Consider the following 17,715-nt stretch of genomic DNA (forward strand, 5'->3'; position numbering starts at 1 on the left):
GCTAAAGCGATTCTCTTGTCTCAGCCTCCCAAGTAGCTGGGACTATAGGTGCCGGCCACAACACCAGGCTATTTTTTTTGTTTTTTTTTGAGACAGAGTCTCACCATGTTACCCTCAGTAGAGTGCCTTGGCATCACAGCTCATAGCAACCTCAAACTCTTCGGTTCAAGTGATTCTCTTGCCTCAGCCTCCCAAGTAGCTGGGACTACAGGCGCCCGCCACAACGCCCAGCTATCTTCTGGTTGCAGTTGCCATTGTTTTTGGCAGACCCAAGCTGGGCTCGAACCTGCCAGCTCCAGTGTATATGGCTGGCACCCTAACCACTGAGCTACAGGTGCTGAGCCCACCCGGCTATTTTTTTTTGTTGTTGCAGTTGTTTAGCTGGCCTGGGCTGGGCTCGAATCGACCACCTTTGGTGTATGTGGCTGGTGCCGTAGCCACTGTGCTATAGGTGCTGAGCCACAAGTTGGATTTCTTTACAGCCAGGGATACAAAGGTTTTGATTCTGCTGCCACCCCCACTCAGGCAGCAGTCGTGTCCTAACCGTTCAGTTCTGGCTTCATCTCTGTAGCTCCCTGGTCCTTTCCTCCCACACCTGCATGGCATGCACATGCAACCAGGGTCTTCATGCTGTCCATATTTTCTAGCTTTGTAGCTATTGGGTATCTGTTTAGGGGTTATTTTAGGACCTGTGTCTAGCTGACCTAGCCCAGCCGTGAGCACATGATAAGGAAGAAAAATAGATTATGAGATAAAAGTGAAAGGGTCCACCCTGGACTCTTTTTCCCTCTTTCTCTGCCTAGTTCCCAGATGAAACCTTGAGGAGTGGAGAGCTACTGAACATGATCGTCGCTGTCATTGACTCTGCACAGGTACACACTGAGCTGTGACACCCCCAAAGAGGCCTGGAAGGCAGGGCTGGGGAGTCCCAGCCTCTGCTATCTGTGGACTGCAGACAGGGCGCTGGGCCCCACAAGCACTGCCTCTGGGGTCTGCCTTACTCTTCATGTTCTTTAGGTGCTCCTACTCCACAGAGAAAGCTGAGGGGGGTTTGTAGCTCTGAACTGGATGCCTTTCCCATGGCTTAGATTGAAAATGGTTAGATCATTTCTACTTGACCTTTCCACCTGCAGGGTTCCCCAAGAGGCTGTAGCTTTGCTTGGGTCTATCTTATGCCAGTTTCCATACATAAAAGAGGAAGTCTAGGCTCGGCTCAGTGGCTTAAATCCTAGCACTCTGGGAGGCCCCAGGGGCTGGATTACCTGAGCTCAGGAGTTCAAGACCAGCCTGACAAAAAGCAAGACACCGTCTCTATTAAAAATAGAAAAAAACTGTAGTCCCAGCTACTTGGGAGCCTGAGGCAAGAGAATTACTTGAGCCCAAGAGTTTGAGGTTGTTGTGAGCTGACACCATGGCACTCTACTGAAGGGAACAAAGTGAGACTCTGTCTCAAAAACTAAAAATAAAAAATTAGCTGGGCATGGCAACGTGTGTCTGGAGTCCTAGCTACTTGGAAGACAGGGACAAGAGAATCACTTGAGCTGAGGAGTTGGAGACACAGTGAGCTGCGGTGACACCACTGCACTCCAGCATGGCTGACAGAGTGAAACCTTTGTCTAGCACTCAAGTCCTTCTTCCTTCCCCACCCCAGCCCATACCTATGTGGAGAGCATAGCCTCCTGGAGCCCTCCCTTGTCCTCAGACCCACAGCAAGGCCAGGTAGTGGAACTCATTGTTCTCCCTCTGCTGTCAGGGTGTGAGTGATACTTTTCCACAACTATGTCTGCCCAAAGTAGGTCTGTGGTTCCCAGACCTGTTGCTACCTTACCAGCCCCTCTGTCCTTCAGGGTCTGCAGCATTCATCATGTGCTGTCTCCCCAGCCCTTCTGCTTTCTCTGATTTTGTTCCCGTATGCACTCTCCTATACCTCTCTCCATACTGGCCTCGTCCTGCTCATGGGTTCTGCCTTCTTCTGCCTCCTTAGCTCCAGGAGCTGGTCTGCCATGTGATGATGGGGAACCTGGTCATGTTTCGAAAAGATTCAGTCCTCAACATTCTCAGTAAGTGACCAAACCTTTCAGGCAGCTGAAAGAGGAGATGGAGGTGGGACATCAGCTCATTTTTCACCAGCAAGAAAGCTGGCTCTGGAGCTGAGAGGTCAGGGGGGTAGAACATCACAACACCCTGCTTTGTGGCCATGGACATTATCTCTGGATTTGCTTCTTGCTCTATAAATTGGAAGGACTTACTTTTGCCCCTCTAACCTCTGGGCTGATAGGAATACAGAAGCTGTGATAACACTGGGAATCAGCCTTGCGTGGGGAGGGAAAGGTCCTACATTTAGGGTCACTGTCCCTCCCCCTATACCATGGTGCCATCCCTGCTTGGGGTGCTGGTGGTCAGTGGATTAGCTTGTGGTGGGGAGCAAGCAGGGAGAGAGGGAGAAAGGGAGTAGGAGGGAGAGAGGTTGGTTTTGTCTCTTGCAGTCCAAAGCCTGGACTGGGAAACCTTTGAGCAGTACTGTGCCTGGCAGCTCTTTTTGGCCCACAACATCCCCCTGGAGACCATAATCCCTATCCTTCAGCACCTCAAATACAAGGGTGAGTAGGGTTGTGGGTTGGAAGCACAAAGGAGAAGACAGGGCCTATGCAGAGCAGGCTCTCCAAATGAGCCCGGCAGGCCTCTGAGCCAGGACAGCACAGGGGCTCAGGCTGGGTGGACAGTGCAGGGGCTTGGACTGGGTGGACAGCCCAGGGGCTGGGGGAGCTTGGGCTGGGTGGACTGGGGCAGGGCTTTCGCTGGCTCCTTGTTGAAGACTGCCCTTGCTCCCTCCAGTGGCTCTTGGTTGAGGGATGAGAGAGGTGCCAAACTTTTTTCCTGGAATCGTACATTCCCCTCTCCTTCCCTCGCAGAGCACCCAGAGGCCCTGTCCTGCCTACTGCTGCAGCTCAGAAGAGAGAAGTGAGTTCCGCCCCTGGGGTCACTTTGGCCCTCAGTCCCAATGCCAAGAGATACTGCAGTATAAAGGGCTATCCTGCTCCTTTGCCATGTTTTTTCCTGTCCTTGATGTCTGCTTATATTGCCCTTCCCCTAGTGTGACTTTCAGATAAGCAGCTTCCAGGGATCTGGGTTTCCTCTGACTTAACTCCCTGCCACCATGATCTGCCCTTGGGGGTGGGAGGGTACAACCCTATTTCCTGCTGCCACAGTGATTCTGATCTTGGCCTGGTGGCTCCTGCTCCCCTCCCCACACTCAGGCAGGCCAAGAGAAGGGAGGGTCAGAGTGCAGGGACCACACAGAGCAGAGCCAGCTGCACCTGCTGTGCTCCCTGCCAGGGTAGGTATAAGAGGGACGGCAGAAGACCCCCACTGCCACCACAGGAGCTTTAGCTGCAGGTCCAGATGATGGGACAATGGCTGTGTATCTTTCCGTTCCTCCCATTTTGCCTTCCTTCCACCTTCTTGCTCTCGCTTGAGAGGCTAGAGGTGGTGCAGTGTCCTAGAGGAAGCAGGAAGGTAGAGAGCTGTGTGGGCCTGTGGCTCCAGAGCCTCTTCTCCTGCCCTTCCTCAAGCTGGACACCAGGTTGGCCCATGGCTCTCACAGGGTGGGAGGAGCAGGCTATTCTCCTGGTCCATTTCCTGACTGTTTAGAGGATATAGGGAGATTTGGCATGGTCCTCCTTCTTGGAACAAGCACACAGCTTCTAACACCAAATAACTGAAATCTCATTTCTTACCTCCTGGTTTCTGCAAAAGATGAACCCAGGCCTTCCTTGGCCCAGAGAGAAGAGGGAGAGGGATGTGGGAGTAGGAAGCTGTAGTGGGGCTGGGGGCAGGCATGGAGAACAGAGTTTGCAAAGTGAGTGAGGGGAATTGAGCAGTCCCTGTGGCTGTGTTGTGAGTGGCTCCCGCACCTGTCCATAGGCCCAGTGAGGAGATGGTGAAGATGGTGCTGAGCCGGCCCTGCCACCCTGATGATCAGTTCACTACCAGCATCCTGCGGCACTGGTGCATGAAGCACGATGAGCTGCTGGCCGAGCATATCAAATCCTTGCTGATCAAGAACAACAGCCTTCCTCGCAAGAGACAGAGGTGGGTGTGGCCCCGTGACCCACAGGGCTGCCCAGCATTTCCTGCCCACTGTCAGCAGGCTTTCCCAGGGGTAGTCTGCTGTGACTGCTGCCTAGTGACAGTGAGCTGCTGTGGGCCCAGCCTGGCCTATGAGTGACATCTTGTGGTCTGAACCCACGTGGCCTGCAGGACCATTGAGGCCTCATCTCTTCCTTTGGTACCCCTGTGGCTGGGCCTCTGTGTTTTGTGCATACCTCCCTTGCCCTACCCGAGCCTGCAAAGCCTGCCTATCCCCCTCCCTGTGTGGGTTGCCTCTGTCATAAGGAGGAACTCTGGTAGTGTGCAGGACTATAGTGGGGTGGAAGGTGTCTTGCATTCCTGGAACTCTCCCTAGCTCAGACTACTCTCATGCTTTTTCTGGTGCAGCTTGAGGAGCTCCAGCAGCAAGTTGGCCCAGCTGACTCTGGAGCAGATCCTGGAGCACTTGGATAACCTGCGGCTCAACCTGACTAACACAAAGCAGAACTGTATGTGTGTGGTGCTGTCCTGGCCCAGACCACCCTTGGGGCCAACCTGGGGTTGGGGCATGATGCCCAGGGCTAAAACCCAAACCTGTTGGAGAAAACCTTTGGATACTGCTGAATAAGCTCCCAGGCATCTAATTGTTTTCCCTTCCTGCTTTCCCTGTCTTCTCCCTCTAGTTTTTAGCCAGACCCCAATCCTCCAGGCGCTGCAGCATGTCCAGGCAAGCTGTGATGAAGCCCACAAGATGAAGTGAGGCTCCTTCCACTTTTGGTCTTGAAAAATAGTGGGGAGGAGGCCTAGGAGACAGGAGGCCTGCTGGTGACACAATTAGTGATTGAAGAAAAACAGAGGACTGGGCCTGGCAGCAAAGAAGAAGACAGCAGGTGGCCAGGACCAGCAAGCCCCCACACAGAGCTCACTCTCCTTTCCCATAGGTTCAGTGACCTCTTCTCCCTGGCGGAGGAATATGAAGACTCTTCCACCAAACCACCCAAGAGCCGGCGAAAAGCAGCTCTGTCCAGCCCTCGAAGTCGGAAGAATGCCACACAGCCCCCCAATGCGGAAGAGGAGTCTGGCTCCAGCAGCGCTTCGGTGAGGACCCAGCCAGGATGCAGGGAAGCAGCAGCAGCAGCGGTTGTGGGTAAGGCTGGAGCTAGCAGCTGCCCAGGCTGTTGATCCTCCTCCCCTCCCAATCTCTTTCAGGAGGAAGAAGACACAAAGCCGAAGCCCACCAAGCGGAAACGAAAAGGGTCCTCCGCAGTGGGCTCTGACAGTGACTGAGGCCCTGTGGTCCCCACCCCAGTTGGAAGGCTCTCTACTCTTTGCTGAGTCAAAGGCTGATAGGGGCTAGCTCAGCCTGAGACACTGCCCTCAAGCCCTGCCCTGCCCCTCAGGTGTCCAGCCCCTCATACTGCTGCCCCCCTGATGTTTGGGTTCTCACTGAAGCCAGAGGCTGTGCAAAGTAGGACCATGTTGGAAGTCCTCAGCCCCTGGTTCCTCCCCAGTCTCCCAAAGAACCATTTCAACAGAGAAAGGAGCCACTGGCTGGAGATACTGGGGTGAGAGCAGATGGTCCCTGAGTTTGGTGCCTTTCCTGCTCCCCATGGGTCTTGATCTCTGAACAGGCATTTGATAGTCACTCTCTGTGCAGTGTGAAGTGGCTATCTAATCTGGCCTTGCCAGCCCACCCCTTCCTAACCAGAAGCATTCAGGAAAGAACCTGAGAGGGTGGTCACAGCCCCTGTGGTGTGCCCTGGAGGCTTGGGTTGGCCTGAGAGGTTGGCAAGCTGGGCCAGAGCAGGGGAGAATTTCAGGGGCAAGTTCCACAGAACTGTCAAATGGTCCCATTTCCTTGGGTCTTTTTTCTTTTCTTTTGGCAGAGATAATTGAGTCTTAAAAGTTGTTTTTAAATGACAATAAAACTAGCCAGCACTGTTTTCTGTGCTGGAGTTTCCACAGGCATGTCTAGGTGGCACCTACTTGAAGTCTCACATCTCCCTTTTCTCTTCCCTGCTCTGCCCCTTCCCCCTTTTGTCTAGAGTAGGAAGAACTTGGCTTTGTTCCCTCAGCCATCCTTCTGTTACTGGAGGTAGAAGCCAGGCACTGACCTGTCTACGCAGAAACTGATGCTGGCACCGTCTCCCTGTAGGCTGAGGTCTGTCTGTGACCATTTCTCCTCAAGAGACAAGAGGCTTCCAAAAGCCAGTATTTGTCTTGTTCTAATTTATTGAATCTGTGAGATCCAATTGCTGGAGAGCTAACTGCTCAACAGGGAAGGGATGCTGCACATTGGCTCCAAGGACAGAAGTGTGGCTAGTGGAAAGTTCAGATCCTAGGGCTAGGGGCTACTTCCTCCCACAGGATGGCCCCTTGTTGGTCACTGTGCCAGCAGAAGGCTTCCTTGGCTATGGCTTTGTGTGCTTTGTGTCCCCAAGGAGGTTGGCCATGAACTGAGGAGAAATGAGGAAAGTTTGGGCAAACTGCAGGCAGCTCCTTTTCGGCCTTCAAATTTGTCTGTTTACAGAATCCAGGTTCTCTCCTTCCTCAAAGCTGCTACTACTTTGAAACTCTTCAACACCAGAGGCATCTTTTTCTTTCCTCTCTCCTTATTCCTCTGCTTCAATTAAAATCAGAATGGAAAGCTCTCCTGGCTGGTCCCAATTATTGTACCCTTACCCAAAGGGAAGGGCCTCAAGCGCCTTGGCCCCTCCAGATATCTGGCAGTCTGGGCCTCCACCTTTCCCCTACTCAGTTCTTGGTCCCCACCCCTTCCCTGGAATTGCTGCTTCTGTTGGCAGCTGGCGGGAGGGTATGCGTCTGGTTGTCTTGCCCTGACTTGCAGAATCAAATGGGCAAGGGGCCAAAGTCTTCAGTCTCTTTGGGGAGAGAGTAATGGGACCCTCCCATCAGGGTGAAAAAGGTATTGCAGGAAAGGTGGACTATGATCTAAGCGCCTTGGCTCTCAGAACTGGACTCCAGAGTTCAGTTAGCCAGATGCCTAAACTAACCAAGGGGAGAACTTAATATGAGAAAGACTGGGATCTTGTCGCAGCCGGGAGGGAGCGCGCTAGGGCGGAGCGTCGGCTGTGGGGAGGGCCGGGAGTCTGGGCTACCCCCGACGCGCGCGCCTCCTGGGCTTCTGCCCTCCTCCCATGGGGAGTGGTGAGGCCGGGGTGGGAAGGGGCGTGTGCCAACGCGCGCGCTCCCGGGAGGGAGAGGTCTCCCTGCAGGAACGAGTGGCCCCCATAATCCGGAGGGGGCTTTCAGAGGTGTTAGGTCGTGAGCGGCGGAGGTCGGACGGTGCCGACAGTAGCCAGCCCATGGCTGTCCTCCTGCTGCTGCTGCTGCTGCTGCTGCTGCCGCCGCTGCTGTTGCTCAAGCGGCGCCTCTGGCCGCAATTGCGCTGGCTTGCGGCAGACTTGGCTTTCACGGTGCGCGCCGTGCGCTGCAAAAGGGCTCTTAGAGCTCGCGCTCTGGCAGCGGCCGCCGCCGACCCGGAAGGTCCTGGAGGGGGCTGCAGCCTGGCCTGGCGCCTGGCACAACTGGCCAGGCAGCGCCCCGCGCACACCTTCCTCGTCCACGGCGGGCAGTGCTTCAGCTACGCGGAGGCGGAGCGCGAGAGTAACCGGGCTGCGCGCGCCTTTCTGCGCGCCCTGGGCTGGGAAGGGGGGCCAGGTGATGGCGGCGCGAGGAGCGCTGGGGAAGGCGAGCAGGCGGTGCTTGCGGAGCGTGGCGGGAATGGGGCAGCCAGTGGAGGAACCGCGGTCCCGCTGGAACCTGGGGTGACCGTGGCGCTGCTCCTCCCCGCCAGCCCAGAGTTCTTGTGGCTGTGGTTCGGGCTGGCAAAGGCGGGTCTGCGCACAGCCTTCGTGCCCAGCGCCCTGCGCCGGGGCCGGCTGCTGCACTGCCTCCGCTGCTGCGGCGCGCGCGCGCTTGTACTGGCGCCAGGTAAGGCCGGAACGCCCAGCCGAATGGGGCAGGGCCAGCTACGGAAATGGGCCTGTCTGGGGTCGGAGAGGTCTGGGTCCTGTCGCCCGGGCGCTGTTTACATGGGGTTCCGAAGTGAGTGGGGATGTGAGTCTCATGCGAAGGCATAAAGCTGAATCTTTGGTTCCCAGGGAACTCCGGGTCCCTAACCCGTGATGGGATGTCTACACTCTTTACCCTCCCCCAGAGCAGTGTGGATGGGAACCGGGGTGCACAGGTGGCAGGTGGAAGGCTTCTGGGGAGCAGCCAAGCCGCAGAGCTATACTTTCCTGCCCCTCCTAGAGTTTCTGGAGTCACTGGAGCCTGACCTGCCCGCCCTGAGCGCCATGGGGCTCTGCCTGTGGGCTGCCGGCCCTGTCACCCATCCCGCAGGGATCCGCGACTTGCTGTCTGAAATGTCGGCTGAAGCTGATGGGCCAGTGCCGGGACGCCTCTCTGCTCCCCAGAGCATGACTGACACGTGCTTGTACATCTTCACCTCGGGCACCACCGGTGAGAGCTAAGGCACCATGCTTTCCTCCCAGAGAGGAAGGCAGGGTCTGGGAACAGGGCCAGCAGAAAGAATGAGGATCCAGGGAACAGTTCTCTCCAGTCCTCCCACCCCTCGTCTTTCCACCACCTCCAAACTGCTCACGCTTCTGGGATAGCCTGCCTCCTGTCCTCAGTCCACTAGATCTCTGCCTCTTTCTGTGGGAAACCTAGCAGGAACAGACCGGGGATAGCGTTTGGAGCTCAGACTTCCATCTGTGATCTCACCCCTAACCACCACCCTACAGGTCTGCCCAAGGCTGCTCGAGTCAGTCATCTGAAAATCCTACAATGCCAAGGCTTCTACCAGCTGTGTGGCCTCCACAAGGAGGACGTGATCTACCTTGCTCTCCCACTCTACCACATGTCTGGCTCCCTGTTGGGCATTGTGGGCTGCCTGGGCATCGGTCAGTCTCTCCATCACCACCCCCATTCATTCCTGCAGCAAACATTTACAAAGGACATACGGTGGTGTGAGTCCTTCAGGGCAGAGGGGCCAGAGGAAGGAGAGGCAGGGCCTACTCTTGAGCTTTGTCTAGTGAGAAAAGTCACAGCTCAGACCTAGCAACCAGGGCAGCCCAGGGTTCACAGCAAGGGAAGGGTTGCAAGTGTCTTCCAGAAAGAAGCAGGTAGGGGAGAGGTGGGACTTGGGGGCAGGGGTATGGAGGATGGGCTATGTGGGGCTGGAAAGTGAGGAGAGGGCAGTAACTTCTCCAAGACAAGTTGTGGGTCTGCCCACACATCCTTCCCAGAGAATTGCACTATTGGAAGGGGGGTGGGGATCCCCTGTCTTCTCATATCCTCACCTTCTCCCCTTCCCACTTATGGCAGGGGCCACAGTAGTGCTGAAGTCCAAGTTCTCAGCTGGTCAATTCTGGGAGGACTGCCAGCAGCACAGGGTGACGGTGTTCCAGTACATCGGGGAGTTGTGCCGATACCTTGTTAACCAGCCCCTGGTGCGTGGGCATAGTTCCTGGCACAGCCACTGACACAGGGCTGGGCCACAGGAAGCCGGGTACTTGACAAGATCAGAGACAGTTATTGGGAGTTGCAAGGAGAAGATTGGGAGCAGGGGATATGGGCATCTGAAGGAGGTCAGGAGGGCTGGGGGATGGGAATAAGACTTCCCTGTAGAGAACTGGCTCCTCTGTTAAAGCTCCTGCCATTCCTCCATTCATCTCAGAGTGAGGCAGAACGTGGCCATAAGGTCCGGCTGGCGGTGGGCAGTGGGCTGCGCCCAGACACCTGGGAGCGTTTTGTGCGGCGCTTTGGGCCCCTACGGGTGCTGGAGACATACGGGTTAACAGAGGGCAATGTAGCTACGTTCAACTACACTGGACAGCAAGGTGCAGTGGGGCGCACCTCCTGGCTTTACAAGGTGAGGGCAGAGAGGACACTGAGGACCCCTAAGGTGGGGGCCTGGCAGGAAAGGGCTCACGCAACTGAAATGACCTGGTGCCTGGGTCTCCTTTCCTCCAGCACATCTTCCCCTTCTCGTTGATTCGTTATGATGTCACTACAGGGGAGCCAATTCGGGATACCCAGGGGCACTGTGTGGCTACATCTCCAGGTTTGCATTCAGGTGGTATGGTTGGGCAGGTGAGGCTGGCAGAGGAGGACTGGAATTGGGAAATGGGGCAGGATGGAGACAGGAGGCTCTGGGTGAGGTGGGCAGCCACCCCTGACCCCAGTTACTTTGCCAGGTGAGCCAGGGCTGCTGGTGGCTCCAGTAAGCCAGGAGTCCCCATTCCTGGGCTATGCGGGGGGTCCAGAGTTGGCCCAGGGAAAGCTGCTGAAGGATGTCTTCCGGCCTGGAGATATTTTCTTCAACACTGGGGATCTATTGGTCTCTGATGACCAAGGCTTTCTTCGTTTCCATGATCGTACTGGAGACACTTTCAGGTATCTGTTCATAGCTTTTTTTTTTTGAGACAAAATCTCACTTTGTTGCCCTTGGTACCTTGGTGGAGTGCCATGGTATCTCATAGTAAACTCAAATTCTTGGGTTCAAGTGATCCTCTTGCCTCAGTTTTTCATTTTTTAGTAGACCTGTCTCACTCTTATTCAGGCTGGTCTTGAACTGAGCTCAAGCAATTCACCTGCCTGTGCCTCCCAGAGTGCTGGGATTACAGGTGTAAGACACCACACCTGGCCTGTCCATAGCTTCTTGACATGTCACCACCTGATATCTGTGACCCAAACCTCCACTCCCCCATCTCTCACCTCAGCCCTCATCTAATCTCTCATTCTTTTTTATTTTTTATAATGTTTTTATTTGGATTTGTTTGTTTATTTATTTGCAGTTTTTGGCCAGGGCTGGGTTTGAACCTGCCACCTCCAGCATATGGGGCTAGCCCCCTACTCCCTTGAGCCATAGGCGCCGCCCCTAATCTCTCATTCTTGGACCTCCTAACCCTCTAATCACCCTCTAACCCACTAATCTGGCACCTAAACTCTGACCTCTTTAGCTCCCTGCCAAGCCCTCAAAGCCCTGACCTACTTCCCAAGTTTCAAGTCTCTGCTCTCCAACAGGTGGAAGGGGGAGAACATAGCCACAACTGAGGTGGCAGAGGTCTTCGAGGCCCTGGATTTTCTTCAGGAGGTGAATGTGTACGGAGTCACTGTGCCAGGTGCCTAGGCATAGAAGATGGGGGAGATGGTAATGCTGGGCATAGGAACGTGAGGCCTCCATGGGGTCAGGCCTGGAGTGGCTCACTCTGGCTCCCACCCTCACCAGGGCATGAAGGCAGGGCGGGAATGGCGGCCCTAGTTCTGCGTCCCCTCTACTCTTTGGACCTGGTGCAGCTCTACACTCATGTTTCTGAGAACTTACCACCTTATGCCCAGCCTCGATTCCTAAGGCTTCAGGTAACCAGCCCCTCCCACTCAACCCTGCCCTACTCACCTACTCCGTATGTCAACTTTGGGAGCTTCATGGCTCCCAAGCTCCAGGAAGGGCCCCACCACATAGTCTTTCCAGACACACGCTCTGTTCTTTGCCTCTTCTTTCCCTGTACCCCTCCTCCTCCCAGCCTGGCTCCTTCTGTTCCCTGTCACCTCTTCTGCTAAACTTGACCTTATAACCCCTTTCCCTAGATTGGTTTCTTAACAAAATTTAGACCACTCTCTTGAACCCACTGGGAAGAACACTTTTTCCTTCAACCCCTTAACCTCCTCTCCCAGGAGTCTTTGGCCACCACAGAGACCTTCAAACAGCAGAAGGTTCGGATGGCAAATGAGGGCTTTGACCCAAATGTGTTGTCTGCCACCCTCTACGTTCTGGACCAGGCTGCGGGTGCCTACCTGCCCCTCACATCTGCCCGGTACCGGGCTGTCCTGTCTGGGGACCTGCGAATCTGAGACCTTCTGTATCCAGTGTGCCTGGGGGTATGTTGTGGGATGGGGGTATTGCAGGTGCCCCAGGGGCTGTCAGAGATCTTTCATATACTAGGTTTGTGGTAATAAAGGGTCTGGAGCCTGTCTGGCTCTTTCTGATTTGTCATCTTTGTCCGCCTATAGAACTGCTTCTCTCCAGGAAGTGGTTCCTGGCGTGGAGCCAAAGGTCCCTGCATTCCTGCCCTGACTTTATGTGGCCTGAACCCAGGGTCCCGACCTTGGGTGATTTTCCTCTCAGATGAACCTGCTTGAATCTTTTCCTTGGAGAACCCCTGGTGACTTAGCATCTGTGCTCATGTATATCTGCTCCCATTTTAATCCCTGAGTGTTGTCTTGGGAGTTGGAGGAGGGGGTAGGGGACTTAGTACTAATGGCAGAGGTGGACTGAGGCAGGAAGAAACACTGCCCTCTCCCATGGCCAGCTGCAATCCCCTGCCCTTTACAACTCTCTGAGGAGCCAGTTGGTGAAGGGGGAAGGGTGGGGCCACCAGCCTCAGGCAGGTCACTTTCTCCTCCTGCCTGATGGCTGTCAGACATTCCCAGAAAGAGCAGTTCAGATGCCCACAGGTGCTGGTGGAATTTGAAGTCCCCACAGGGATCAGGGTGCAAGTGTGAATGTTTTGGCCATTCCTTGTCCCTGAATGAGGTGTTAAGAAAGTTCATCAAACACCCTGCGGCCTGAGGAGCTCATGCTTGTAATCTCAACATTTTGGGAGGCTAAAGTGGGTGGATCACCTGAGCCCAGGAGTTTGTGAGACCAGGACAGAGATTCCCTCTCTACTAAAAATAGAAAAACTAGCTGGGTGTTGTGGTGAACAGCTGTAGTCCCATCTACTGGGGAGGCTGAGGCAAGAGGAGCACTTGGGCCCAGGAGTCTGAGGTTGCTGTGAGCTATGGCATTAGGGCACTGAACCCAGGGTGACAGAGTGAGACTCTGTTTCAGAAAATAATAATAAAAATAAAAAAAATTATAAAACTCCTGCTTATCCTAGGAATCATAGTTTCCTACTGTTTTGAGTTGAGCCTTATAATTTTCTACTTTCCTTTGGATGTCTTTCCCTTTCCAGCCCCATTCTCCAACATGAGGGGTGAGGTCAGAGGACATGCCCGTCACCAAGTGTGGATCCCTATTGCCAGCACCCTGTCCCTGTACAACACACCCCCTTCCACCCCAAGCCTCTTTCCGCCTCACTGATAGACAGGCAGAAGCATATGCTGACAAGTATAGGGTACGTCTTCCCACAGTGACCAGTAAATTAGAGGTTTAACTCTTTTTTTTTAAACTTTATTTAAATTAACATGAGGGTACAATATTTAGGTTACATTGTTCTCACTTCCAGAGCAAAGTTCCAATTGTAGAAGAGCCCCTCACCCAGGGGGCGTGTTACACACTTCACAATGTGCACATTAGGTGAGATCCCAGGATTTAGCTCTTTCTGCTCACCTCTCTCATCTGCCCCAGAAGTGTGCGGTAGTTAGGGTGTTCCCAGGTGTGGGGTGGAGAGGTGGCCAGTGGTTGGCATTGGGGCATCCCCTGCAGTTGTTCTCGCATCACCCTAACTCTGAGCCCAGAGTCCCCAAGTCCCTTAGCCAAGTGACTATCTCCTCCCTTGAGGAATTACACACCAAACTTTTCTCCCCACCCTTCCTCTTTCATTTGGCCTAAATCCACACTGCTGGATATGGTAGTTGCTGGCCATGTGTGGCTATTGAGCACTTGAACATGGCTACCCTATAGTGAGATGTGCCGTAAATGTCCCTAACATACGAAATTGTAAAGGTATGGTACAAAAAAATTTAAATATTCAGTCATAATTGTTTTACATTGCTTAAATGTTGAAATACAAATACTTTGGATGCATTGTGTTAAACAAAATGTAGGGTGCCCCAAAGTCATAAATAGGGAAAATGGGAGACTGTAGCTAAAAATGTACCTTTATTGGCCAGACATGGAGGCTCACACCTGTAATCCTAGCACTCTGGGAGCCAAAGGGGGTGGATTGCTTGAGCTCAGGAGTTCAAGAAGAGCTTGAGCAAGAGTGAGACCCTGACTCCTAAAAATAGAAAAACAGGGGCAGCGCCCATAGCTCACTGGGTAGGTTGCCGGCCACATACATGAGGCTGGCAAATTCAAACCTGACCAGGGGCAGCTAAAAAACGATGACAACAAAATAAATAGCCGGGCGTTGTGGTGGGCACCTGCAGTCCCAGCTACTTGGGAGGCTGAGGCAAGAGAATCACTGAAGCCAGGAGTTTGAGGTTGCTGTGAGCTGTGACGCCATGGCACTCTACCCAGAGCAACGTAGTGAGACTATCTTAAAATAATAGGCTCGGCGCCTGTGCCGCTAAGGCGCCAGCCACATACACCTGAGCTGGTGGCTTTGAATCCAGCCTGGGCCCACCAAACAACAATGACGGCTGCAACCAAAAAATAGTCAGGCTTTGTGGCGGTTGCCTATAGTCCAAGCTATTTGGGAGGTGGAGGCAAGAGAATCGCTTGAGCCCAGGAGTTAGAGGTTGCTGTGAGCTATGACGCTACAGCACTCTACCAAGGGTGACATACTGAGACTCTGTCTCAAAAATAATAATAATAAGTAAAAAACATAGGAATTAGGTTTTCCATTTACTACAATCTTTTATTTTTCTTTGAGACAGAGCCTCAAGCTGTCCCCCTGGGTAGAGTGCTGTGGCATCACAGCTCACAGCAACCTCCAACTCCTGGGCACAAGCAATTCTGCCTCCGCCTCCCAAGTAGCTGGTACCACAGGCGCCCATCCGCCACAATGCCCGGCCATTTTTGGTTGCAGCAGTCATTGCTGTTTGGCGGCCCGGGGCTGGATTCGAACCCGCCACCTTAGGTGTATGTGGCTGGCGCCTTAGCCGCTTGAGCCACAGATGCGGAGCCTCCATTTACTACAATTAAAATGGTTGGCCTACAAAAACATCAATTCAGGCTCGGCACCTGTGGCTCAAGCGGCTAAGGCGCCAGCCACATACACCTAAGGTGGCGGGTTCGAATCCCTAGTCCGGGCCCGCCAAACAACAATGATGGCTGCAACCAAAAAATAGCCGGGCGTTGTGGCGGGCGCCTGTGGTCCCAGCTGCTTGGGAGGCTGAGGCAGGAGACTCCCTTGAGCCCAGGAGTTGGAGGTTGCTGTGAGCGTGATGCCACAGCACTCTACCCAGGGGGACAGCTTGAGGCTCCGTCTCAAAAAAAAAAAAAAAACCATCAATTTAAATACAACTAAATGGGATATGGGATCATTTACCAAGATGCACTAGGTTGGTTCTGAGGTGGTGAGTCATCTTTCTCAAGAGGTTGGTCAGCCAGGATGGGACGCTGGAGGGAGGGGCCCTACAACGTTCTCAGCTTTGAGCCCTCCCTGGGGGTAGTTTAGGTCATGTGTGCTTGACAAACAGAAGAAAAAGCAAAGAGGCACCAGATCTCAAATCAGTCTCAAAGGCAGGAGTCAACAAGCTAAGCGGCCTGTCTTTGAACAGCCATCGAACTAAGAATGGTGATTTATTTTTAGATGGTTGAAGAAAATGAAATGAAATTTCGTATCACGTAAAAATTCTAGGCGATTCAAATTTGTATCCCCAAATAAAGTTTTATTGGGACACAGTCACCCCCATGTCTACACACAGCAGAGCATGCACTGTTCACCGTGTTGCCCTTGACAGGAAGTATGCGGCCGTTGTTCTCCAGCCTGTTCCTCTTGCTGGGCTGCAGCTTCACGAGCGCGAGCCCACGGGGTGGGGAGCCCGCCCGCCGCGTGGGACCCCACGGAGCCGAGAGAGGGTGCGGCACAAAGGGGCCGGAAGCCCCTTGAGCGAACTTTGGTGACCAGTCCCAGTGTAGCCTGGCAAGAAGATCGCTGACCCGGCGCTGCCGGAGCCACTCAGACGGTATCAAGCGGCCCAGCCCCGCGCCCACTTAAGCCTTGCCGCGCAAGCGTAAACCTGCGCGCGTCCGAAAGAGGTAAGGCGGGCGGGGGGAGGAGTCGCGCTCGTGGGCGGGGTGAGCTGCCCCCTAAACTCTGGAAGTTGCAGTTCCGCATCGCGGGTGAAGGTAAGAGATAGAGGTGCGTATTGGGAACCTCAGCCGCTCCGGATGCAGTGGCAGGACAGTCCCCTGGGCTGTCCTGTTATGATGATGCCACTGTACTGCAACCTGACAGCGACATCCTATCTAAAAAGAAAATTGCATGGAGGGCTGGAAACAAAGTACCTGGACTTATCCCTGAGCCTCTAGGGCCAAATGCCAGGATACATTTTCCTAGATTGAGATCTAATCCACATACTTAATATTCACCCTTCTAAAGTGTACAATTTGGTATTCTTAGCATATTGACATATTGGCATGGCCACTATCTAATTTAGCACATTTTCATCCCTCCAAGAAGCACCAATCCCCCTCACCCTATCCTAAAAGGTTAGTTGGGAACCAGTAACCTGTTTTTTGCCGATGTGGATTTCCCCATTCTAGACCCTTCGTATGAATGGAATTAGCATGCAGCCTTTGTGTCTGGCTTCTTGTACTTAGCATGTCTTCAAGATTCATCTCCGTTGTAGCATGATTCAGAATTTCATTATACACATATCTGGGGTTTTTTTTTAAGAGAGACAGTCTCACCTTGTTGCCCTTGGTAGGGTGCTGTGGCGTCACAGCTCACAGCAACCTCCAGCTCCTGGGCTTAGGTGATTCTCTTGCCTCAGCCTCCCGAGTAGCTGGGACTACAGGCACCCACCAGACCACTCAGTGATTTTTTTGTTGCAATTTTGGCTGAGGTCGGATTCGGAACTGCCACCCTCAGTATATGGGGCCAGCACCCTACCCACTGAGCACAGGCACTGCCTATATCTGGCTTTTTTCTATAGGCGTCCTGGTCAAGGTGATGTGGTATCTAACTGTGGTTTTGATTTCCATTTCCGTGTAGCTAATGACCCTGACTATTCTTTCAGGTGTCTAGTGGCCATTTGTATATCTCCTTTGGAGAGATGTCTATTCAAATTCTTTGCTTGCTTTTAAATTGGGATATTTGCCTTTTTATTGAATTGTAATAGTTTTTATTTTATTCTGAACACAAGTCTCCTATTAGATATATATAGTCTGAAAATATTTTATCTCATTCTGTAGGTTGTCTTTTCACTTGTGAAAAGTGTTCTTTAACACACAAAGGCTTTTGGGCGGCGCCTGTGGCTCAAAAGGGTAGGGCACCAGTCCCATATGCCAGAGGTGGTAGGTTCAAACCCAGCCCTGGCCCAAAACTGCAAAAAAAAAAAAAAAAACCCATAAAGGTTTTTTTGTTTTGTTTTGTTGAGACAGGATCTCCTGTTGGCCCAGGCTAGAATGCAATAAGTTCATCATAGCTCACTGCAATCTCAGACTCCTGGGCTCAAGTGATCCTCCTGAGGAGCTTTGATAATTGGTATGTGCCTCTTGCTAATTTTTTTTAAATTTTTTGTAAAGAGATGGTTCTTGGGAGGCGCCTGTGGCTCAGTGAGTAGAGTGCCGGCCCCATATACCGAGGGTGGCAGGTTCAAACCCAGCCCCGGCCGAACTGCAACAAAAAATATCTGGGCGTTGTGGCGGGCGCCTGTAGTCCCAGCTCTTGGGAGGCTGAGGCAGAAGAATCGCCTAAGCCCAGGAGTTGGAGGTTGCTGGAGCGACTCCGCTGCACTCTACTGAGGGCGAAAAAGTGAGAC

General features: G+C 53.4%; 2 protein-coding genes across 3 annotated transcripts in view; both read left to right on the plus strand.

Moving 5' to 3' along the window:
* The window catches only part of INTS3 (integrator complex subunit 3), a 51,596-nt gene extending 46,152 nt beyond the window's left edge, over window positions 1-5,444 (plus strand). For both annotated transcript variants that reach the window (XM_023508314.1, XM_003802267.1), the window contains 9 exons: window positions 804-872; window positions 1,985-2,060; window positions 2,487-2,600; window positions 2,913-2,961; window positions 3,925-4,092; window positions 4,498-4,598; window positions 4,773-4,845; window positions 5,031-5,187; window positions 5,299-5,444. In XM_023508314.1, the coding sequence (XP_023364082.1) occupies window positions 804-872; window positions 1,985-2,060; window positions 2,487-2,600; window positions 2,913-2,961; window positions 3,925-4,092; window positions 4,498-4,598; window positions 4,773-4,845; window positions 5,031-5,187; window positions 5,299-5,376 (885 nt within the window). In that variant the 3' untranslated portion in view covers window positions 5,377-5,444. The remainder of the gene's footprint in view (window positions 1-803; window positions 873-1,984; window positions 2,061-2,486; window positions 2,601-2,912; window positions 2,962-3,924; window positions 4,093-4,497; window positions 4,599-4,772; window positions 4,846-5,030; window positions 5,188-5,298) is intronic.
* A 1,901-nt stretch (window positions 5,445-7,345) lies between these two features.
* On the plus strand, window positions 7,346-12,090 carry SLC27A3 (solute carrier family 27 member 3). Its single transcript, XM_012813012.2, has 10 exons — window positions 7,346-8,043; window positions 8,365-8,574; window positions 8,859-9,017; window positions 9,442-9,566; window positions 9,794-9,988; window positions 10,090-10,180; window positions 10,314-10,512; window positions 11,143-11,240; window positions 11,348-11,478; window positions 11,794-12,090. Exons 1-10 carry the CDS (start codon window positions 7,416-7,418, stop codon window positions 11,968-11,970), a joined length of 2,013 nt encoding a protein of 670 aa, XP_012668466.1. The 5' UTR covers window positions 7,346-7,415; the 3' UTR covers window positions 11,971-12,090.
* Window positions 12,091-17,715: the final 5,625 nt, after the last annotated feature.

This window comes from Otolemur garnettii, unplaced genomic scaffold (genome assembly GCF_000181295.1).
Source record: "Otolemur garnettii isolate 467f Iridium unplaced genomic scaffold, OtoGar3 scaffold00244, whole genome shotgun sequence".
Classification (NCBI taxonomy): Eukaryota; Metazoa; Chordata; class Mammalia; order Primates; family Galagidae; genus Otolemur; species Otolemur garnettii.